Source organism: Hypanus sabinus, chromosome 1 (genome assembly GCF_030144855.1).
Source record: "Hypanus sabinus isolate sHypSab1 chromosome 1, sHypSab1.hap1, whole genome shotgun sequence".
NCBI classification, from domain to species: Eukaryota; Metazoa; Chordata; class Chondrichthyes; order Myliobatiformes; family Dasyatidae; genus Hypanus; species Hypanus sabinus.
In genome coordinates, this window is record NC_082706.1 from 151,337,647 (window position 1) to 151,363,283 (window position 25,637).

Genomic DNA, 25,637 nt, shown 5'->3' on the forward strand with positions numbered 1-25,637 from the left:
AACTTACCTCCGTTCTATGTGCTAGTTGCCACTTTCCATCTGGTGTCTGTTTGTAGATCTCCAAATAGGGGTCTGATTTCCCAAAGAGATCCTGACCACATGGTGAGTAATAATTTTAAAAAAAGTTATCAATCTAGTTGAAATACAATACCGCAAAAGCAGCACAACTATTGATCCATTACATCAAGTAATAAAGCTCCAAAGTGTAAAGCACAGGAATAGCAGGAGACAATATGGTGTCACAAATGTCAAGGACTTGTATTAGTTATCTAGAAGTTATCAAGGTTTTTTTAAAAATGTATCTGGAAATTATATATTAGCATCAGTAAAAGTGCCCTTGAAGCTGTTGATTCGTAGAAACCCAATGGGTGTAATTGTATGACTAAACATGTAACCTTACTCAATTATGAGTAGGTGCAACTCTAGCAGCACATCAACATGCTTGACAATTGTCTCCTGAAGTACCCAGATTGTATCCAATGACGTAATCTTCAACAAGGATTCAAGATCACCCATCAATACTTTTCACAGCTAATAAATCACCAGTCGGTGAGGCATTCCCAATTCTGAGAATTCAAAGTAGATTATCAAAGTACACATATGTCACCATATACAACCCCGAGATTCATTTTTCCACGTTCTTTGCATTCTTTGCTTATTTATTTATTGCTATTATTGATTTTTAAAATTTATTTTGTAAAAAGACTAGGCTTTTCAGCAAAATCATTATAAAGGTATGCCACAAAGATGAGAAAGGGACAAAAGAAAAGAGAACAGGTCAACACCAAATTGCATTCAGTTCAGAGTAAATAACACTATTGGTATGAACAGTACACATTCGCTAATTGACTGCTCGCCCACCTACAGGTGCAGTGAGACCTGCGGAAGCACAATGAGAACATTTTGAAAATACATTGTTTAACAATACCTTATTATCCAGATTCTGTGCTTGAACTTGTAAGTTTATAACCCTGTTGTCTTTGATTTCTTCTGCCAAAATCTAAGAATCAGGAGGAAATACGTTTTTTTAAAAAAAAATGTCCATAAACAACTAGCTTTGGAAACTTGCCTTTAATACTTGAAGATTTTATACTGTGTATACTTTAATGATAACTTCAACAGATTGCACTTACATAATTTAAATAAGATTTTCTTGGAAAAAGATCTAGTGCTTTCCCAGCATATCTAACAAACTCTTCTTGGGCTTCCAGCCTGGAACAAATATTGAATTTTAACCGACGTTTCAATGACAACTCTGCCACCTTCATCAGGGATGATGCCTGGGCACGTATAGCTTGGTGGTATTTATACCCCTGTAGTCCATCCTATTGGTTAATCCTCATCCACTCCAGTTTCTGCTGTCCTACCTTGCTTATAATTGAATTCAAGTTCTTACTTAGAACCTTTTTTTTATTAAAGATCTTTTTCTCTAGTTTTTTATTTCAATGGCTTCCTTCACCAGGCGGTCCCAAAACCCATTGGCAGGGCAGAGTAGTTACGCACCGAAGTCAATACAATGGCCATTGCAAATTTTAACAAAGACAAAGGTCACACATTAAGGGTCTGCTGGAACTTGATTGTAATAAGATGGGACAGTGCAAACCTGATTGGATGAGAACTACCAATCAGGAGGGACGGACACCAGGGGTACAAATACCCTCAGACCAAACGTGCCCAGGCATCATCCCTGATGAAGTGGCAGAGTCTGTCAATGAAATATCGGTTAAAATCAATATCTGTACCCCCAGCTGGAACCCGAGAAGCGTTTATTTGTCAAGATTTTCTTCCTTATTATTATTAGACATCATTAGACCAGTACAAACTCAATGTGATATATGGTTTTATATTTAGTAGGGCTATGGTCCTCTTGCAGATTGATGGGAGTGGTTGTTTAAATGGTTTCCGCATGGAATAGATGGGCCGATTGGCCTGCTTCTGTGCTTTACTTTTCTATGATCATTTACTATTTCATGTAAAAACAATATGGTACTACACCATTATTTCAATAATTTCTAAAGTATTCATTATATAAACTACAAAAACTAACCTGCAATGGGACATATTGAAGGAGAATAACTCTTACTCCTGCTACTCAGTGCTCAAATGAATTTAATATTGCATAATTAATAATGCATAAAGTTAATAGTGTATTATGCACAAATCAGATTAACTTCAGGTAGCTTACAAGGCTGAAGTGCTTCTGATATTCTACTGTAAGCAAACTGCAAGATACGTTGGTTTATTGTCATAAGTACCAATGTACAGTGAAAAACTTGTCTTGCATACTATCCATACAGATCAACTTATTACAACATTGTATTGTAGCAGTACATGGTAAAGCAGTAACAGAATGTAGAATTAAGTGTTAAAGTCCAAAGAACAAGGACAGGAACTGAAGATTGGTGGTGGGGGGGGGGGGTGGGGGGGAAGAGAGCAAATAATTGGGGAAAACATTGGCACCAAATCAACAAACTGTGAAGTTAAAAGCACCTGACAAAAGATGGCCAGCTTGGACACTGTGGCAGGGATCAAGGTGAGAGGGGGGATTTTTAACCAAGCATTGAAGAACTTGAAAACTGTGCCTCAGTGCTCTCACCACACAAAGCCAACTGTTTCTTGTACTCTATTTGACACACACCACATGCCCACAGGTCTCCCTACACTTGAGGTACAATATTATGGTAAGGAAGATTCTTTTCCCCCCAGCTGTTGGGGTTCTTGATGCATCCTTGCTTGATGAAAATTTGAGTCTGTTATGTACCCTTTGATTAAGGCCACAGCTTGCATGACATCATGAGAGATAGAGACATATTTCTTTGGGCATTCAAACTCCACATGGATACTTCCTTCTCCTTAATTGACAGCCCATTACAAAAAATGTTTGCAATAGTTGATGCCCAGGGAGGAACAGAACAAGATTGGTGTACAAATCCAAGGATCAGTGAAATTGGGACCAAAGTTAGATGAAGTGGTTAGGGCAGCAAAGAGACCATACCTCAGATCTGCCTGGGCAACCTGCAACACAATGACATGAATACATTTTCCAATTTTGGGTAACCCTCCCCCTACCTCTTCTGCCCCATCCCTCACTGCCCAACCCCAATTCCAATCCTCCTCTGGTCCAACTTTCCTGTCATCTTACACCCCTCCTCAATCCAATAACCACCTCTGACTCCCCTTCTCATTGCACTAGCTTTCACCCCCTCCCCCCACCCCCATACCGATGCGGGGTTTTGACACAGAAGCTGCTTGGCCCACTGAGCTCCTTCACAGCAAATTGTTTATTGGTTGAGGCAGATTACTCGGCCAAGGCAGAGAATTTGAGAGCAGTGTAGTTATGTTACATTAGTTAGGACACTACTGAAATACCATGCACTGTTCAGGTTGCAACACTGCAGGAAAGATGCAATTGCAATGGACTGGCTTTGTTTTTCCTGTAGCAGAGAAAGGTTCCTAATGGAAGTAAATGGACCAGATAGAAAGAAACTTTTTTTCCCTTATAGCAGAGGCGCATCACACCAGAGGGCCAAGGTTTAAGGGACAAGAGGTTTAAAGGGGATGGAAGAAGATTTTTTTTCCCCAGACTATAGTTGGGACTGGATCACACTCCCTGAGATGTTGATGAAGATGGATTCATGCTAATTAAACATGTCATGGCATAGAAGGTCAGGAGCCAAGTGCTGGAAAATTAGATTAATTTAGATGGGTACTGCATTGTTGGCAAATCACACACTTCCATGATAGATGTTTCAAAAAGACCTTGGAAAACATAATCCACACCCCATGTCTTCAAAGCTGATTGAACATTGATGATGAACCCAACATTGATGATGATATTCACCATCATCTCCTGAGCAACAATAAAGTCTTCAATAGTCTGAAGAACAAAATCTCAAATCAGGCACATAGCTAGAGCATGCAACTCACAACACTATTGCAATAAAATCCTCCAAGTTCACTGGCACGATAAGTGAACTAACGTCAACATCACACTCGTTAAAGCCCTGGCATCAAAGCTCCACGTTACGTTTGATGGGAAGACCGTGTTGGCTGCATGACCAGAGACACTGTTCTGAGCTTCATCTTTGCAAGAGATTGCCTGGCCATCTGAACAAATGACGATGTTGGCTGGTTCTTCGCTTGAGAAGATCGGGAGGGAAGAAGGGTCCTCAGGAACAAATGACTTGAGTGTATTCCCGTGGCTTCAAAATGTGCAGTTTAGCCATTGACTTATCAAACACACTCCCAAAATGTTGAAGAATTAAGAATAGCAATTCATTCAGAACACAAACCTCAAAATTACATGGCAGGATCAGTACAACATCTTCCAAACTAGCCACCTTTCCTGTCTTAATCTTACTATCTACCTCACAGCACCTTGTGGTTTTTTTACCCTACACTTCACCTACAGCTGTTACCCTTTATTCTGCATTTGTTATTGTTTTACCTTGTAGTATCTCAATGCACTGTACAATGAACACATCTGTATAAACAGCATGCAAGACATGCTTTTCAGCATACAGCAGCTTGGTATACCAATCCAAACACCTGTCTGAGAGTCCCATATTCCCCCATCAGTCACCTCAGAACCCATAAAAATGGATCAGCAGCAAATCATCCTCTATCAGGATAGTCTGCCTTACATGCAGTTGATGCTCAGTCCTATTGGTGTAATTGCAGCAATTCTGGCATTTAGCCATCCGCGCCAATTTGGTGCTCCAGAAATGAAAGATTCAGGCACCCCTACTTTAAGCAAAAATTTGGGTGGTGTACAGGCCACCCTTGGGCAAGGTGTAGCACCCGCTTAGCAAACACCCCACCCCCAATTAGGGTCACGTGAGGCCATGGGACCAGGTGGTGGACGGTCAGATGAGCAACTGATGCATAAAAGACCATAAGATATAGGAACAATTTTAGGCTATTTAACTCATCGGGCCTGCTTTGCCATTTCATCTTTTTCCTTCTCCCCATATCCTCTCAGGCCCTGATGAATCAAAGATCTATCAACCCCTGCATTAACTATAGCCAGTGACTCGGCCTCCACAGCCAAGTCCTGGTTATGCGACCACTGATGCCAGACAGACAATTTCTGAAGAGTATTGATAACGGCTGGGGTAAAGACATTGACCTGAAGGAAGCAATGGTAAAACACTTCTGTGGAAAAAAATTGCTAAGAGCAATCAATGTCAAGGAAAGACCACGATCACCTACGCCATACGACACAGCCCATAACACACAAACTTTAGGTAAATACATATGCTGAGCATTTATTAGGAACACTGAAATTATTTTTAAAAGCACCATTTCAAGTGTTATCTGAGACATGAAGGATCATAAATTTTCAACCAATCCACACTCCACCCAAATGAGCAATTTCAAAAAAAAGTTTAGTTACCGAGATCACTCCTTTCCCTGCAAGCTTCTTATTTTTCAGCATGAGTGGTCGCATCAGCCTCTTGCTGGAGACAATCTGTGTAAACAAAGCAGGACCAGTATGGAAGTATGCTGCAATAGCACATTCTTCAATTGTTTATGCACTGCCCCAAAAGATTTCACAATAGAGCCCAAGAGATTAAAAATACATCAAACCAGCTAACCAAATGTACTGAAATTTAAAGATAAGCAGCATATCCCATCAGTGTTCAGACTGGAAATTAGGAGAGGACACATAATGCAGATGCTGGAATCTTGTTTTTGCTTAAGATCTAGATTGGTCCTCAGGAAGTGCTAATGTCTCATCTGCGAAATCACAATGAAAACTTCTAACAAAGTACAAAATTGAACTTAGGTAAACATGTTGAAACTGCATTCACCCCAAACCCCACTCTTAGCAAGCACCCTGCCAAGTACTGCAAAGTATCCTGACTACATCCAGTTAAATTACTGAAACTAATCCAAAACGTAGGAAAACTACATTCAACTTAAGCAACATTTACTAAATATTTGCTAAAACTCTTTAATAGAATTATTTACCATACCACTTCTGCATTTGTGTATTTAAGAAAACAATTATATTTATTGACCAATATGTTAAATATTGTTCAATCAATGCCATGTTTTACTCAGGCTGTAGACAGTACATTTTCTTTGTCCCAAGATACAACAGCTTAAATAAATATAACAGTGTCTGGGAAACAAGAGAATTAGAAAGATTCTATTATCTACCTGTCCAAGCGTGCATTCAAACTGTCCTAAGAAATCATCATCGCTCAAGTCAACTGTTTTGTTATCAATATCGTAAATTCCAAACTTCAATTTCTGAACCTGCTCAAAGTAGTAATCAACCACAAACTTCTTAGAGAACTTTGGAGAAAGACAATTCTTAATTCGTTCTGTGCGATCAATCTGCAAAATGAACATGCCTTTAGTTAGCAAAAACAGCAAAGACAGGGATAAGAAAAGCATCAGTTTAAAACCATATTGTTAATAAAGGAAATACAACAGTAGGCATCAGAAAAACATAATAACCCACAAATTCACCATTAGGCTCTGATAAACTAAAAGCAAATTCCAGAGTATGCAAGCGTGCAGCTATATGTGAGAATTGAGTAGCTGTATTGAGTCTGTGACTCTTCCACAAGCTGCTGTTGCACCTACATGGTTATGAAATCAATGCAAAACCATGCAATTCCACTACCCACCCAATTATGACAGCAGATAAACTCAAAGCTGGTACAAAATAATTGTAAACATGGTCACAATTAATGACAAACCTCTCTAGCCATGAAAACATACTTTCTTCGACTTTTTCAAACAATAGAAAATCAGCAGATGCTGGAAATCTAACCATCACACACAAAATGCTGGAGGAACTCAGCAGGTCAGGCAGCATTTATGGAAAAGAGTAAACAGTTAAAATTCCGGTCTGAGACCCTTTGGCAGGACTGGAGGAAAAAATGAGGAGATATAAAAGATGGGGAGGGGAGAGAGAAACACAAGGTGATAAGTGGGAGGGGGAGGGATGAAGTAAAGTGCTGGGAAGTTGATTAGTGAAAGAGATGCAGGGCTGAAGATGAGGGGGGAGTCCAATCAGAGAGACCATGGAAGAAAGAAAAGGGGGGAGTCAATGGGCAGGCAAGGAGATAAGGTGTGAGAGGGAAAAGGGGATGTAGAATGGTGAAATGGGGGAGGGGGCCATTACTGGAAGTTTGAGAAATCAATGTTCATGCCATCGGATTGGAGACGACCCAAATGGAATATAAAGTGTTGTTCCTCCAATCAGAGTGTGGCCTTATCTCGACAGTAGGGGAGGCCATGGATTGAACATAGCAGAATGGGAATGGGAAGTGGAATTAAAATGGGTGGCCACTGGGAGATGCCACTTCTTCTGGCAAATGGAGCGCAGGAGCCCAATGAAACGGTCTCCCAATCGGGTCTCATCAATATATAGGAGGCCACGCCAGGAGCACGGAACACAGTACATGACCCCAACAGACTCTCAGGTGAAGTGTCACCTCACCTGGAAAGACTGTTTCAGGCCCTGAATGGCAGTGAGTAAGGAGATGCAGGGGTACTTGTTCTGCCTGCATGGATAAGTGCCAGGAGGGAGAGAGATCAGTAGGGAGGGACAAATGGACAAGGGAGTCGCGTAAGGAGCAACCCTTGTGGAAAATAGAACATGGGAGGGGGTGGAGAAGTGGAGGGAAAGATGTGCTTGGCGCTGGGATCCCATTGGAGATGGCAGAATTTCTGGAATATGATGCGCTAGCCATGGAGGCTGGTGGGGTGTTAGGAGAGGACAAAAGGAATCCTATCCCTGGTTAGGGGGGTTGGAAGTTGGGGAAAAGTGCAGACATGCATGAAATGGAAGAGATGCAGTTGAGGGCAGCGCTGATAGTGGAGAAAGGGAAGTCCCTTTCTTTGAAAAAGGACATCTCTTTCATTCTAGAATGAAAAGTCTCATCGTGAGAGCAATGCAGCAGAGACCGAGGAATTGAGAGAAGGTGATGGCATGTTTTCAAGTAACAGGGTGGGAAGAGATATAGTCCAGGTAGCTGTGAGAGTCTGCGGGTTTATAATTGAGACCAATAGATGAGATGTCTCCAGAGATAGAGACAGTGAGATCGAGAAAGGGGAGGGAGGTGTCGGAAATGGACTGGGTAAATTTGAAGACAGGGTGGAAATTGGAGGTAAAGTAGATGAAGTGGATGAGCTTAGTCTGGGTGCAGGAAGCAGCACCAATACAGTCATTGATGTAGCGTAGGAAAAGTGGAGGATGGACACCGGTGTAGGCTTGGATCACAAGACTGTTCCACGTTTTTTTACTCCATTCCTGCCAAAGGGTCTCAGCCCAAAACATCAACTGTGCTTTTTCTCCCCCCCATAGATGCTGCCTGGCCTGCTGAGTTCCTCCAACATTTTGTGTGTGTTGTTTCCACTTTTTCTGTTTCCTTTAATAGGAGAGATCTTTATTTGTTATTTCATCATCTGTATCAATTTTCATTTATCCTGAGGCACTTAGTGTTTCAGCGTGGAGCCATTATTCTAATTGCTTGGAGAGTAATGCAATAGAATAACATACACTGCAAATCATTCAGACAGGATTTTACAATCAAGTTCTCAATTTTGTTGTAAATAGATTCCTCTTGACTTTTGTAAGAAAAAAAAATTTAAAAATACCCATGCCAATACCAGGTTTATCATGTTGACAAGACTGAAGGACTCTTGTTAGACTCAATGTGTCTCACTCCTAGTTAATTAAATTTAGAAATACGATTCATTTACTGTTTGAACCCTTAAATAAGATCACAACAACCAGTGAGAAAAATTAACTGCTTACCTCAGCCCACTGATTTTCACCAGTACTTATGAAGAACACACACAATGGATCAGATTTGGAGCCAACATCTTCATTCAAAAGATTCTCACAAGAAATGCTTAATTCAACTTTAGTCACACACTGTGCCATCTGTTAGTCTGCTAAATGCAGAAGAAAAAAATCTCAATCGTCAGCTTATAAATTAAATGCATGAAAATAAGTTTCAACCCATCTTTATAAATTTTGCCTTTTCAGTTGTCTGCCCCTTTTTCAATCTCACTCAAAGCTGCCACAAAGACTCACGTTCGAGCAATTCATTCGCACTCAATGTTCCATACAAAATAAAAATCCTGTAGATGTTCTAACATAAGTATAAACAGCTGCTAGAAACATTCAGATCAGACTGAATACATGTGTAATGTTTCTGATAATGATGCATCAGTGGGTGAGAACTACAACATTTCATCTGAATAGGACCAGTTTAGCACAATCCAGATAATGGTTCAGAAGCTAGAAAGTCAATCATGTGGAGGAATGAAAAAGCAGATGAACATTGTTAATCCTGGAAGCCCATGGACTGGTCTTTTTTTTTATATTCCTCTTGTCCTACAAGGAAAAATGATATATAACTTTCAACTTACTTACAAGACCTGTACCTAGTCTCCAATTAATTATGTAATCAAGACAAAGGGAACATGTGCGGCATCATCAATTATTTAGTTTGCCAGAAGTCCTCTGTACACAGTTCAGCAGGGAACAAAAGAACTAAGCATGTGAGAAAGTATTATTTTACATAAATCAAAACCACGTTTTGACTTTTTGTTTGTCCATGAATCAGCTAGTTCCTCCAATGAAACTGCACTACAAAATGTAAAATCCAAAAAAAAAGTCAAGCCGCACCTGCAGGCAGAGAAAGAATTGTACTCGAGTTATGCAGGTTGAATTCTGCAAAGATCTTACATGATCTCATCTTTTATTGCCACACCTGCATTGTACAACATGGGAGATAGATCAGTGTATTTACTTCAGCTAGGCTCAGCACCAAGTATTAACACCCTGAGCTGAAAAAAGCTATTGCTAAATTTATTAAGATTCAAGTGTACTTTATGGTGTCCATGGGCTTCCAGGATTAACAATGTTCATCTGCTTTTTCATTCCTCCACATGATTGACTTTCTAGCTACTGAACCATCATCTGGATTGTGCTAAACTGGTCCTATTCAGATGAAATGTTGTAGTTCTCACCCACTGATGCTTGTAGTTTTAGCTTGTGGAATAGAAGATAGCAAGCAATTTTTTAAGCAATAAATGCAACTATAACTTCAATTTATGTCATTGATTACACTTGCATTAGTCAAAGAAAATGGATACTGGAGTCAGTAAGAAGCTCGCTTGCAACTTGGCTTAACATGGTGTCCCTTAACATCAAAGAGTCCTGGGATGCCTTACAAAATTTGATCTGAGGAACTTCTGATAGATGCTCCAAGCCAAAGTCAAAGAAATGGAATAAGTATCATAAAAGGAGGAGGAGAGACAAGAGTATAGAGGTTTAAGGAGGAATTCCAGAAGACAGCCAGCCAAGCCACGGGTGACAATGGAAATATATATATCAAATCTTGAAGCAAAGAAGGTCAAACTTTTGTATGCTTTAGGTTTTTTTTCCATAACCCATTCTTCCAAAATAGATGGCTGTGTTTTAAAATGTACTGTCCTCCCACTATTTTAAGTTATTTGGTTGTGTCTGAACAATTCAATGAAGGTTTTTGGGAATTCAATGAGGGTTTTTGGGAACACACATGACCCTTAAGAGAATGAAAAATTTTAAGATAGCTGCATTACAGAAAATTTACATCAGCATGTATGGATAAAGTTAGGAAAAGATGGGAACAAAACAATTGTTTTTAGATGTGGCAATACTGGTAGATGTTAACAAGCATCTACCATGACAAGAGAACAGGATGGTGTTAATTAAAAATAGGCATCAGAATTTTTGATAAACTCATGGTTATGGTAGGAAGAAATTGGGAGGCTTTCATGAGACCACTGAAATAGTCACATGGAGTAGCACATGAGACAACAGCAAAACTAGGATTGTTATAAAGATTTGACCAGGCGTCATTACTGATGGAGAGGAGATGGTACTCTGGTATCAGAACCTTTCCTCTAGTCTGGCTAACCTGCTGAGTTCCTCCAGCATTTTGTGTGTGATGGTTGTATTTCCAGCATCTGCTGATTTTTTCTTGTTTGAAAAAGTTGGAGAAAGTATGTTGACGGGCAGGAAGGAGAAAAAAAAAGTGACAAAGGAACAAAATTTGTGGTAGGATAGAGGTAAATAGCTTCTATTCTCCCAGTATTTTCTAGAAGGAATTTGTTTATGCTATTATACCAAGAGATGAAATAAAGCCTAGACCTAGAACCATTCACATGCACTTTGAAACAGACGCAAACAGTTTAGCTAACATCGCCAAGAGAAACTGAATAGTAGCATTCAAATACATTTAGAAGCAAAGTGTATGTGTCGTGTAAGGCAGAGGGAAAGTGTAGAAAGAGGATGTGTGGTCAACTGGCTTAAGTACTGTAGAAAGACTAGGAATAGTGTGGTGGGGGGGGGGGGTAACTATGCTACTGTTCATTATGATATAGAATAGTCATTCATGTGAGACCCTACCCATTAAGGTTAGTTTCTGTACTGTAACAAACAAAAGTTCAAACATGGGAGTTGTTAGATATCTAGACATCTTATTATCTTATTCTATAGCAAAGTATGTAGTTGGAAATGTACCATAATTTGTAAGATAGAAAGGACATGCATGAACAGAGTGGTTTCATTATCTGGTTAATATAACAAGAATTTGAGTTTGTGAGACATACATTATGGTATAAATACACGTCAGTGCATCTTTAGTATATAGCCTACTTGATAAAATTGTGTACAATAAATATTTTCACGATGTTACGATTTTCTATTCAAATGAGATAATCTAATCTTTTCTTTCCTCACTCCTGATAATGATAAAAATCCAAACAAGCTTTATAGATATGCTTAGCTATTTATTAATAATGCTTTTGAAAGAAATCCCAACTGTATAACCAAAAAGCACACATCCATGCAGGTAACATGAAAATGAATGCACTTTGCCAGGTATAATCATGGTCAAGGACCATGGTCCTACTGTCCAATGAAAAGCCTCAGCCTGCTCAACCTTTCTCCATAATTTAGTCCCTTGAGTCTGGCAACATCCTCCTAAACCTTCCCTGAAATCTTACCAGCATAATGGCACCTTTCCTACAGTATTCCAACATCAATTAGAAGAGTTCGCTATTAAACTGCAAATACCTTTCAAACTTAAAAAGGATCAAAACATGATCTTAAAGACATATTCCACATACATGTTCAAGTTGACATTGTGGGCTGAAGGCCATTCTTGTGCTATCCTGTTGTATATCAAAGCTAAACAAAAAAAATCTGAAAGAAACACATCGTGTGAAGTCCAATTTTCAAACAAGTTAAAGGCAATAAGTTTATAACTAGGCAAAAATATTAAATAAAAATAATAGGTCAGATGGTAGTTATTTATATCCCTGTTTTTCCTCACTGTGCAACTTACCCCAAACTCCAAGAAAAGTCATTTCCACAGCCTCAATGAACTCTCATCTCAAATATCTCAGCAACACACAGGTTTGGTGAAAATAATTACAAGGAGTGAAAATAAATTGGACAGAGTAAGATATTTTCAACTTTTGCCGTAAATTCAGAGTACTAACTAATTACTGCAATTCAAGTGATTGCTTGTCCAATGGAGGGACTTAACTATATATATTTTACCAAGACCACATTAACCTTCCTGCGTCGATGTTCCAAAATGAACCAAATGTAATACGTGTGAATACTTGTCTCAGAGAAAGCAAGAGATTGCTGTCGAAAAGTGCACATCAGATTGCAGGATAAAATAAAAATCTGATCCTAGAAAAGATACAAAGTTGAATGCTCTTCAAAAGTCAGAAGCACCATCACCTTTGACTTTCTATTGTATTTGAAAATTTGCACTAAATAACGTTTTACCATAAGACAGAGGAGCAGAATTAGGCCAGTCAGCCCATTGAGTCTGCTTCACTATTGTATTATGGCTGACTGATTTTCCCTCTTAACCCATCCTCCTGCTTTCTCCAAGTAACCTTTGATGCATGCCCTTACTAATCAGGAATCTATCAACTTCCGCTTTATATAAAACCATTCATTTTAATTCATTTCTGCTTCACATACAAACTGAACAATCATTACTTAGCCATCAAGACCCATCATCCATCAGCTATGGCTAAACAAGTCAAAGAATGCAGTACTGAAAATACCTAGGTCGATAGAAGCTAACTTTTGCTTGTAGGAGAAAAGACAACTTTGGGGAGAAGGAAGATAGTCTTAAATACAAGTAATTGTAGATGAGGCAGGTACAATTAGTTGGTCTAAAGATACATGAAGTGACAATCAGGGTTAGGGTTAGGGTACTGTCAGGCTGAAGGGTCTGGCCCGGAACATCCATTGTTCTCTTTTCCACAGATGCTGCTAAGTTCCTCCATTATTTTATGTGAGTTGATTAGGAGCCCAAAGGCAGACATTCAACAATTCAGGAATAGCTTCTTCCCCTTTGCCATCAGATTTCTGAATGGACATTGACCCAATGAACACAACCTCACTACTTTTTGTTTTCTTTTCGCAATACTTAATTAATTTTTAAAAGAATATTATGAATTGTGCTGCTGCTGCATAGTAAATTTTCAGACATATGCCAGTGATATTAAACCTGACTCTGACTTCATATCACTACAGCTTTGCAGGAAGTATTGCCAGACTAATAGAAGCCCACATCGTTTAAAAAATAAATAATTTTCTTTGAACCAGCATTAAGAACTTCTGCAGAATGCCTTTGATACACATGTTCAGATCTCCTTCACTACTGAATGATTTGCAGGCTGCAACACAATGATATAACTTGCATCAACTGTTTCTGAAATGTAGTGCTGATGCCCAACAGTACAATCAGTATTACTACTGCATTAAAATGACAGCACAAGTAAAGCTAAAATATGATTAGTGTACAATTTTCCAATGAGGGATGGAAAACGTTCAGTAGAATAAATATGGAATATATATGTACCTTCTCTGCAAAATTGTTTTAATAAGTACTAAATGTCTATTTGGTTTTACTGACACAGCACTTACTCCAGATAAGTACCAAAAATCAGATTTCAGAAGCAGAACCTCACTGATAAAGTGTTTTGCAGGGTTTAATCAGAAGTAGACAGGCTTTTATAATTCATTTTAAGCAGATTGCTGACCTTTGTTACATTATTGTAATTGAGAATTTTACATTGACCTCAGCTGACAACCCAACTTCTTTTAATTACCAAGAATGGCCAAAGGGGCAAACCACATCCAAAAAAATATGAAAAATGACTCAGTACAGGCCTGAAACACTTCACATAACCTGTTTTACAATTTAAATGGCGTATAGTGCCTGTTTTATGCAGCAAAAGCTACAAATTTAAAATCAACAATATACAGATACACGTTCATCTGATATCATGAAACAGAAAAGTGCCAACAGCAAATTGTTACAGAACATATTGTAACAAACAGTTATAGGCTTGTTGTAGCTTTCCTTTGACTCTTCCAGGAACTTCATTTAATTCAGGTCTACGGTAGCTTCCAATCTCAAACCACCTCCACCCTTCACAATGTCTGCTTCTCCTTCCTAAAGTCCTGATAGATAAATTCCTTCTATCTGGTCTTAACCATGGAGTTTATTTTTTTTCACCTTAACTAATTTGTATTCCTTTATCCAGTCTCTTCATCAGATTCCCAATGGTTTCCGTTTCCTGGCCTTGCTAACTCTGCTGCTGTAAGTAACTCATTTTCAAGGTGTTTATATTTCAGGAAGGGTAAGACAAAGGAACACATACCAATCCTCACAGGGATCAGAAGTAGAGGGAGTGAGCAGCTTCAATTTCCTGGGTGTCAAGATCTCTGTGGATCTAACCTGGTCCCAATATATTGATGTAGTCATAAAGAAGGCAAGATAGCAGCTGTACTTTATTAGGAGTTTGTAGAAATTTGGCACGTCAACAAATACACTCAAAAACTTCTGTAGTTGTACTGTGTACCGCTGCATAACTGACCGAAAGAAGTTGCAGAAGGTTGCAAATCTAGTCAGCTCCATCTTGGGCACTAGCCTACAGAATACCCAGGACATCTTTAGGGAGCGACGACTCAGAAAGGCAGCATCCATTATTAAGGATCTTCAGCACCCAGGGCATGCCCTTTTCTCGCTGTTACCATCAGGCAGGAGGTACAGAAGCCTGAAGGCACACATTCAGCGATTCAGGAGCAGCTTCTTTCCCTCTGCCATCCGAGTCCAAAATGGACATTGAAGCTTTGGACACTACCTCACTTTTAAATATATAGTATTTGTTTCTTTCACATTTTTAAAAAATCTGTTCAATATACATAATTGATTTACTTGTTTATTTATTGTTTTATTTTATTTATTATTTTTTTCTCTCTGCTAGATTATGTATTGCATTGAACTGCTGCTACTAAGTTAACAAATTTCACGTCACATGCCACTGATAATTCCCAGGTATAAACTTAAACATAATAATCTCAATTTCAGCATGGCCATCCGATTCTCCTGAATCTCCACTTCTTACCAGCGTAAGCTATCCAGCCTTCTCTGCTTCCTTGAATGAAAGCCCAGCCATTACTCTGCTACCACTCCCTCCTCTAGCTGTCTCAACTTGTTTTCATATTGGCCAGCTTCTCTGATTTCACTCACCTCTCCCAGATAAATGTTTTAATAATGTTCAGTTCATTGATAGCCCTATTTTTACATTTTCCCACCACTTATCATAAGCTAGGAAATTCTATTAATTGCAGTTAATATTACATTTATCTATTGCAGTTAATTTATTCTTTTCTATCCACTTCTGACATTTATTTTAGGAGCAGTAAACTAACGGACATTCAACTAGCTTCATACAATGACTACATTCTAATTTCCCAGTTTCTCCATCTCTGTCAAATCTTATCCCTCAATGCTACTGAGCAATCCCAAACATAACCCATTGCCGACAGGCCTTCCACTGGATTCATCCATTACACCTATCTCCTCCATCCTTGAACTTTATTTGGGCCTTTACTTCCACCCAAACAGCCTCCACAGACAATAGGTCAGCTACAACTATTTCCAATAACTATAACATGTGACCATCAAACATGCCTGCCATACCCTTCCTTTAGGATGAACATTCACAACATGTCACCCCTTCATTTCCCTCAATAACCAGTAAGCTCAGAACATACCTACAGATACCTCTTCTTGTATCTCACTCCTCCCCGAAGCCCAACTCAGTCTCCGAGAAACAAGGTACCATACTACACTTGCTGCTGCTCTTGTCTATATACCGTGGAGAAGACAGATTATACAGCGTCTCCTAAATGCCAGACACTCTGAAGATGCTGAAAATTCCAAAGCAATACACACAACAAATGCTGAAAGATTTTCAGCAGGTCAGGCAGCATCTATGGAAAGAATTAAAAAGTGTCTACATTCTGGCCGAGACTCTTCTTGAGGACTGGAGAGGAATGGGAAAGACGCCAGAACAAAAAGGTGGGGAGAGGGGAAGAGGGATAGCTAAAAGGTGATAGGACAAACCAGGTAAATGGGAAAGGTAAAGAGCTAGAGAGCAAGGCGTTTACGTTCATACCCCACGGGCCTTTATGGAATTTAATCACTGTTTCGTAGAACGTAGCCTAATCTGAGGCACTACCGGTAATTATTTTTCTAACTTCCCCATAGAATTAAAACATTAATATGGTCTAGTTGTTAAGCATGCATTAGGGTATTCTTTCAACATTGACTCCACTCCAGAAAACCATCACAACAAAAGTAAACTAACAACACGCTATCGCATTAAAAGCACGTTAGCAACAGAGTAAAGTGAACGGCGTCCCAGTCCTTACGAAGTAAAGAAGCGCGAGGTGATACCAAAGTTACACGCAGGGCCGACGGGTTTGCTGGAGACCTGCAGAGTGTCTGATCCGGTACTTCCTGCGGCGCAATGCTGGCTGATCCGCAGGGCGGACCCTCGACACCGTCCGGGTTTCAGTTCCCGGATTCGTCTGCGACTGAATGTTTCTGACCAAGACCTACAGTCTTCGCAAGCACCAGTGAGTTTTCCAGAGGAATTATTCAATCTGAGTTGTTGTGATCTTTTCACGTCTCCTTCCCGGGCAGCTGTCATTTCCAGGGGCGGTTCCCTCTAAAGAAGCCATTCTTTGCGCGTCAGCCCAATCGCTGCTGAACTAAAGTCAACATTTAGACTTAAAACTTGACAGCTCGCTGTGTGTTTGTGGGCGAACAAAAATTGAGGGTTATCAAACTTAAGCTCAGAAAGAACACTGCATGATAAGATATTTAATCCTTTTTTTAAATTAAAGTGACCTCCACGACTTAATAAACTTATTACTTTATAAAATAGTAACGAGTGAAATTCCTGCGGAATCCCAACCAGGCTTCTGCGGAAACGGAGCCACCATCTGTAAGTCCTGGGAAGAAATCAGTTTTAGTAGTGCGTTGATTGTACCGCGGAGTGCCACATTTAATAGATAAATTGAAAGAAAAAGAACAAAACAAAGAGACGCGGCCGAGCACCGGAGTTTGCAGTAAATTCGATTCTCCGACAAAATGGGTGAGGAGGCAGACAGCAGTTGTTCTTCACGTTTCACATTGCACCATTGGAGGTTTCGAAATGCGTATGACAGATAAAATAAAACAAAGAAAATACTAGAAACACTCACATTTGGGGCAACTTCCCCCCCTTTTTCAGGATTTTGAAGAAATTCTTTTCACGACTTCCTGGTCCACTATGTACACTCCAATCATTCAGCTTCTCATGCCACTTTTCTCTGAAATACAGGAGGTACAACCTTTCACCCCCCCCCCCACCCCATCAAACAGGACTTAGTCAGTCTTTCCAGTTTAAACAGTGAAGAGTTTGCACTTTTCCCAATTTAATATATTATGTTTGTATTGCTACACTGGATAAATCAAATGCAGAATGAGTTACTGGTGTTTGCAGGAATGACCCAAACCCCCCAAATTCCTGTTGCCTGCTATTTTAATTCTCCGTCCTGTCACACCATGATTTATCTGTCTGTAGACCCCTGCACACTTATGATGACATCCTAGGAAAGCTTGAAAAACAAAACTACTGAATAGATACTGAAATGCTTTCTGAATTCCCAATAGCAAATTCTGCAATTGCGGGTAATGTGCTCTCTCTGTAGAACTAGCTGGACCATCTGTGATACTGACTCGGTCTATTTTCATCATTAGCATAGCTTGAAGCTATTTGATCTGTCCCGCAGCTCTGCTTCTTACAAATTTTATTTTGAAATGTATTATCACTTACTACCTTCCCACATTTCATTGGGAGATGAATTAATCAGATTATCTCTCTAACTGCCCACATTAATGAATTAATCAAGTGACCTAGTTAACAGTTTATCCCCACAGCAACTATCGCCTCATCACAAATGCAGGTTTTATCCTATCCACTCCTCTGCTCACTTCTCCTATTGAGCTGCAAATTTGTCAGTTTCTCTTACCGCAAATGCTGCCTGACCTGCTGAGTGCTTCAAGCATTTTCTGTTTTAATTAATTTTTGTTCAACATATTTAGTTTTATTTTGAATTTTTTATTATCTGACAGAATTTGATTTGTCAGGGTCATGTGACTACAGAATGGTTGAAATAGATGTACCTTACTTGGACTCTTCCGATAGAAAAACCTATGAAACAAAATCTTTACATAAGGAAGTTAATACACTTTTTGAGGATTTTGGTTTAATTGATATATGGAGGGACCCTTCCTGACAGAAGGGATTACACTCATTATTCTGCTCCACATTCTATATATACAAGAATAGACTATTTCATAACATTTGGAAAAGACAAAGACAAAAGAAACACCTGTGAAATTGGGACAATAGATGTAAGTGACCATGCACCTAAATATTTATCTGTTAATTTTGACCTACAATCAAAGAATACTATTTGGAAACTAAATTCAAGTCTACTCAATGATCCGTACTTTAAGGAACAAATTAAAAAAGAAATTGGTCTCTACTTAGAATCTAGTGATAATGGAAAGGTTTCACCTCCCATGTTATGGGATACTCTGAAGGCGGTCTTAAGAGGGAAAATTATAGCGATATCTTCATATAAGAAAAAAATAAGGAATAAAACAGTGGAATTACAAAATAAACTGAAGGAACTAGAGAAAAAACACAAATTGAATTTGGCACAGGATACATTAGGGGAAATTAAAAGAATTAGGAATGAAATAAATAATTTGGCTACTCAAGAAATCAGGAAAAACTGAATGTTTCTGAAACAAAGACATTATGAAAGTGGATCAAAATCTATGAAAATACTGGCATGGAAACTGAAAAAGAAGATAGCAGAAAATACAATTCATAGAATTAGGGACCCAAGAACGAAAATGATAAAAAGTAAGCTAAGTGAAATTCAAGAAGCTTTTGAAGTGTTTTACAAAACACTATATTCCAAAGTTCCAGGGGGAAGCATAACCCAAATTGACACCTTCTTGAATTCTCTGGAGTTACCCATTTTAAGCGAAGAACAAAATAGAAGGATGTCTGCTGACATAACTGAAGTTGAATTAAAAGCTGCAATTAGTAGGCTTAAATTAAGCAAGTCACCAGGATCAGATGGGTATACGGCAGAGTGGTACAAAGAACTTAAAAATGAGTTAATTCCTATTTTACTCCCCACACTGAACTGGGCTCTAAAAAAGGCACAAAGGCCACCCAGTTGGAAGAAGCGATAATCTCAGCTATACCGAAAGAAGGCAAGGATAAAATGGAATGCAGGTCATTTAGACCAATATCCGTTCTTAATGTAGATTATAGGTTATTTACCTCCATCATGGCCAAACGATTAGAGGAGTTTCTACCCATACTGATACATAATGTTCAGACAGGTTTTATACGACAATGCCTGGCTCAAGACAATATATGAAGGACACTTTACATTATGGATCATATACAAAAAAATAAAATTGAAGCAATAATAGTAAGTGTGGACGCTGAAAAAGCATTTGATTCGGTTAATTGGAATTTTTTTTACAGAGTTTTACATAGATTTGGTTTCCAAGACACAATTATTAAAACTATACAAACACTATATTACAATCCTACTGCTAGGATTAAAATCAATGGCTATTTATCAAATAGTCTTACCCTAGAAAGGGGCACGAGACAGGGTTGTGCATGGTCACCACTACTCTTCACGCTATATCTGGAACCATTAGCTCAATGCATCAGACAAAATGAAGATATCAGGGGAATTACTATTAAAGGGACAAAGCATAAATTGGCTTGTTACGAGGATGACATTTTGATCTATCTAGGGCAACCAACATACTCTTTACCTAATTTGATGCAATCCTTTGAACAATATGGTCAATTATCAGGATACAAGATCAACATAGATAAAAACCCAATTACTTTCATATTACTATAGCCCACCAAGAGAAATTGAAAGTCGATACCCCTGGGCATAGCACACAGAGTCTTTCAAATATTTGGGCATCATTATGCCAAAAGATTTGGCAAAATTATCAGAATGTAATTATCAGCCTTTATATAAAAAAATTAAGGAAGATGTGGCAAGATGGAGCCTGATTCCTTTTCTCAGTTTCAGTTCAAGGATTGGGTCTATTAAAATGAATATACTACCCAGACTGTTATATCTCTTTCAGACCCTACCAATAGAGATTAATCAAAATCAATTCAATGAATGGAACAAGATACTATCAAGGTATATTTGGCAGGGTAAAATGCCTAGAATTCATCTCAAAACTTTGCAATTAGCAAAGGAAAAGGGGGGATGGGGCTTGCCTTCTCTTAGAGATTATTATTTTGCAGTACAGTTGAGAGCTGTGATATGTTGGTGCAACCTATCATCTGACGCTCAATGGAAAAACATTGAGGAGCAGGTACTTCCCACCCCCATACAAGCAATTTTGGCTGATAACAACCTGCAAAGGTACATAAATACTATTGATAACCCATGGGTGAAATTGACTCTTAAAATATGGAAAACCACAATAAAGGAATATAGAGGGAGATATTGCAATTCTTAAATGGTGTGCATATGACTCTGATTTTACTCCAAATAAATTGGATGCTAGATTTAAGGACAGGACAGCTAAAGCTTAGTTCTTTGCAACATAATGAAATAAGGAACACTGTTCAGTTTTGAAATGCTTAAAGAGAAATACTTATTAGAAAAACAAGATTTTTATCGGTATTTACAGATGCGACAATATGTTAAGATGCTTAAAAATGTAACCAAGGCAAATACATGCTTGATCGAGCTCTTTATAAAACCATATAATTCAGATAATGGTAGTAGAATCATTTCTAGCACGTATAAGGCGTCAAATCTTAAAACACATTCAACTTCATACATTAAAACAAAATGTGAGAAGGAAGGAGGGATAATTATATCTGAGGAAGAATGGACAACAATATGGAGATATCAATGGAAGTATACCAATTCACAGAAATGGAGGGAGTTTGGATGGAAAAACTTGATAAGATATTTTACTACATCCTCTCAGAAATCCCATTATGATAGTAACCTCCCCGTTTTCTGGAGAAATTGTGGAAATCAAAATGCAAATCATTATCATATTTTTTGGGACTGCCCTGTTATCAAAAACTATTGGAGGGGGATACACAATGCCCTACAAGACATCTTTAAATGTGAAATACCCTTGGAGAGTAAGACCATATATTTTGGATATATACCTCAAGAATGGTTGAAAAGAGATAAATATTTAATGAATATACTGTTGGTGGCTGGTAAAAAGACTCTTACTAGGAAATGGTTATCACAGGAGAGCACCACTTTAAATGCATGGATGGAAATTACAATGGACATTTACAAAATGGAGAAGGTAACAGCATCTGTTAATCATAAGCTGGAACAATTTGATTCATACTGGGAAAAATGGTTTAACTACATAATGCCTCATAGGCCTGATTTTATTCTCACAGATCAATGAATCTATTGTAAAAAGAAAGATCACTCCCTACTTGTACATAGTTCTTTCCTTTTGCTTGTTTTTTCTTTCTACTCTTTTCTTTAAGTGTTTTCTCAGATAAATACTTTGTGGAGATGTGTGATATATATGATTAAATGATATATATGTACAATGTCTGAAATACATCTTATGGAAATATTTGATGAACTTCAATAAAAAAAGTTACACATGAAATGGGGAATATACAAGTCTCATGTGATATTTATCTGGAATAGGACATCATTTTAAGTTTGATAGCCTGCTTAATTTGCTGTTGCCATAAGACAGAAGGGAAGGGACTTCATCATAACTCTTGCAATCAGTTGGCCACAATAGCTAAACTTATAAGGATAACTTGCCCTTTTTTAATCAAAGAATGTTATTCAGTGCTGCCTAACATTTACTCCTCACCCTTGAATTAAATCCATAATATAACGATGTAATATATGTCATTGCAATTTAATTGTACCTGTTGTTGCAAGATTGGAATGCAGGCTGGTTAGTAGCCTCAGAATTTCTAAACGGAACCTGTAACTGCACACTCCACTTCGTTTCCTAATGATGATCACAGGCTTGTGCTCCAGGAGTGAGATGCTTGCGTTCACTGGAAAGGTGAAGGTAGAAGGCATAAAGGTGCACCCTCTTATACCTCGCCTGATACCTTTTCATAGCAGGATGTATGTGAGGGTTTTATGGCGGAGGAAGAACAAATAGCTTATTGGAGTTGATTAAATTTGATAGAAGAAACATTGCCTGATAAGGTTAATTGAAGTCTGAGTTGTATTGTTTGAGTCCATGTCAGATATTTTCAGTGCCAAAAGTTTGGTAATGTAGCAGCTGTGTGCAGGGATTAAAAAGTGATGTGCTGGAAAATAAGATTATGGTAATCGTGGAGAAGGCATGTAGCAATTGTGGAGGAGAATGTAGCTCTGCTTATGCAGGGTATCCTGTGTAGAAAAGGAATGTGGAAGTGCACCGTGTTCAGATAGAAATCAGTATATCATATGCAGAGGCTCTTCAGAAAACACAGAAGACTCTATCAATTAACCTATAAATAGCCAGAATACAGTTAAAGTCAGAATGTAAAGTGCATAATTTTATAACAAAGAATTTGTTACTTTCATGGCAGATATGGTAAATTGTACAGTACAACTTAAAAGTAGGACAGGAAAAATATATATTAATTATATTGAAAGGTGCAGAAAATCATCTGGAGATAAGAGTTAACTCTAGAAGTTATTAATGATGCTTTACAGGGAGGGTTAAACAATATTCAGACTACAAATTCTTCCTAATGTTTTTTGTCTTTTTTTTTCTTATGCTGTTTCTTTCCTTTTTTCTTACGATGGAACGCTGGAAGATTTTGAAGCTCATAGTATTGTGTGGGTTGAGGTGATACACATGTGAAAGGGTGTATTTGGTGTGCTTGTATGATGCTCAGCAGGTGGATGAAGAGATTATGTAAGGATTAGTAAAGATCTTGCAAGAACCATTAGATTCTGGTATGGTTCTGGAGGACTGGAAAATTGCAAATGTCATTCCACTGTTCAAAAAGTGTGAAAGGTAGAAGAAAGGAAATTACAAGCCAGTTAGTCTGACATCAGTGGTTGAAAAGATGTTGGAGTTGATTGTTAAGAATGAGGTCTCAGAGTATTTGGAAGCACATGAAAATAGGCCAAAGTCAGTATGGTTTTCCTAAGGGAAAATCTTGTTTACCGAATCTGTTGTTATTCTTTGAGGAAATAACAAGCAGGCTAGACAAAGGAATTTAGCAGAAGGGAAATTCGATGTTTGTGCCATCAGGTTGAGGCTACCTCGACAGAATATAAGGTGGTGCACCTCTACCCTGAGAGTGGCTTCGTTGTGGCAAAAGAGGAGGCCATGGACTGATGTGCTTGAATAGGAATTAAAATGGAAATTCTGCTTTTGGTGGATGGAGTGGAGATGCTCAACAAAGTAGTTCCCCAGGAGACATTGGGTCTCAGCAGTGTAGAGGAGGCCACATAGGGAGCATCGGACATAATAGACGACCCAACCAATCTGCAAGTGAAGTTTTGGCTCACCTGGAAGGACTGTTTGGGGCCCTGAATGGAAGTAAGGCATGAGGTAAATGGGAAAATATAGTACACCTGTCACTTGCAGAGATGTAAGCAAGGAGGGAGATTAGTGGGGAGGGATGAATGAGCAAGGGAATCACAGACGAACTAATCCCAGTGGAAAGTGGAGAATGGTGGGGGGGGGGGGTGGAAGGGTTAGGTAAAGATGTGTTTGGAGGTAGAATCCTGTTGAAGATGGTGGAAGATGTGGAGACTGATCTGATGGATGTGGAGGCTCATATGTTGGTAGATGATGCCAAGAGGAACTCATCTCTATTAAGGTGGCAGGAAGATGGGATAATTGTGAATGTTTGGAAAATGGAGGAGATGCAAGTGAGGGGAACATCAATGGTGGAGGAAGGGAAACAGCATTCTTTGAAGAAGGTGGAAGTTGATGAAATTGAGAACTCAGCACGGGCGCATGAAGCAGCACCAATGCAGTCATCAAAGTAGCACAGAAAGAGTTGGGGGGCATTATCAGTGAAGGCTAAGAACATGGACATAACCAATTAAAAGGCAGGCATAGCCATTTTGCTTTCCTTATTGCCACTTTATATGACATCTACTGTGTGAATGATAATTCAATTACTTTTCTTACTAAATTCTGTTCTCATGCATTAAAGTTCATGTGGTAATTATTTAAATACAGTGTAGATTATCTTCCATGCTATTGAACTTTACTTACAACTGATAAGCAGTAATTCCCTCACACAACTCTCAGTTGAGACTGATTGTGATTTGGGAGTTCATGGTTTCATTTACAACTTTAAATACAACAATTTTTCATATGATACTTTGATGCATTTTTAAGGCATTGAGGCTTTATAAGCAATTGGTCAGACCACACAATGTATTGTTAGCAGTTTTGGCACCCTTATCTAAGAAAGGATGTGCTGGTTTTAGAGAGAGTCCAGAGAATGATCCAGGATTGAAAGGGTTAATGCATGTGTTGCAATTCATGGCTCTGGACCTGTACTCGCTGGAGTTTAGAAGAATGAGGGGGAATCTCATGCAATCTACTGAATATTGAAAGGCCTAGGTAGAGTGGACATGGAGAATATATTTCCTGTGGTGTGGGAGTGAGTCTGGGACTGGATGCCACAGCCTCAGAATAGAAGAACATCCCTTTAGAACAGAGGTGAGGAGGAATTTCTTCAGTGTGGTGAATCGGTGGAATTTATTGGCACAGATGGCCGTGGAGGCCAAGTCATTGGAAATATTTAAAGTGAAAGTTGATAGGTTCTTGATTAGTAAGTGTCAGAGGTTACAGGGAGAAGACATTAGAATGATTTTGAGAGAAATAATAAATCAGCCATGATGGAATGGTGGCGGTGACGATGGGCTGAATGGCCTACTTCAGCTCCTGTGCCCTTTGGTTATTACAAAACGAATCTATGTATTTTTTTGAACAAATATATCTTTATTATAGCCAATTTGGCAATGCATAATGAATACCTATACTGTTACATCTGTGCTAAGCGGCATCGCACTGCATTAGTTCAAAGGAATCACTGGGTAACTGCTGGTGCTGGCAGTATCCACAGGTCCTCTTTGTCTTTCTATGTTTTTGAAGGCGGATCAGTTGATGATGTTTAAACTCCAATTTTTAGGTGCT

The 25,637-nt window shown here is 38.7% G+C and overlaps 2 protein-coding genes across 7 annotated transcripts in view; one reads left to right on the plus strand and one right to left on the minus strand.

Moving 5' to 3' along the window:
• Positions 1–25,637, minus strand: part of LOC132399125 (copine-3-like) — a 48,369-nt gene that overhangs the window by 22,420 nt on the left and 312 nt on the right. The window contains exons 1-7 of one of the 6 annotated variants that reach the window (XM_059979171.1): positions 16,775–16,909; positions 12,148–12,223; positions 8,780–8,919; positions 6,166–6,345; positions 5,396–5,470; positions 929–1,000; positions 8–91 (exon numbers count right to left, since the gene is read on the minus strand). In XM_059979171.1, coding sequence (XP_059835154.1) covers positions 8–91; positions 929–1,000; positions 5,396–5,470; positions 6,166–6,345; positions 8,780–8,908 — 540 coding nt within the window. In that variant the 5' untranslated portion in view covers positions 8,909–8,919; positions 12,148–12,223; positions 16,775–16,909. Of the gene's footprint in view, positions 1–7; positions 92–928; positions 1,001–5,395; positions 5,471–6,165; positions 6,346–8,779; positions 8,920–12,147; positions 12,224–16,774; positions 16,916–17,611; positions 17,741–22,395; positions 22,531–25,637 lie in introns of those variants that run through there. The other 5 variants (XM_059979160.1, XM_059979151.1, XM_059979177.1 and 2 more) reach the window with 5 other exon arrangements.
• rmdn1 (regulator of microtubule dynamics 1) overlaps positions 16,846–25,637 on the plus strand; it is a 38,119-nt gene continuing 29,327 nt past the window's right edge. Inside the window, exon 1 of the mRNA XM_059979204.1 lies at positions 16,846–16,981. The gene's annotated coding sequence lies outside the window, so the exon portion shown is untranslated. The remainder of the gene's footprint in view (positions 16,982–25,637) is intronic.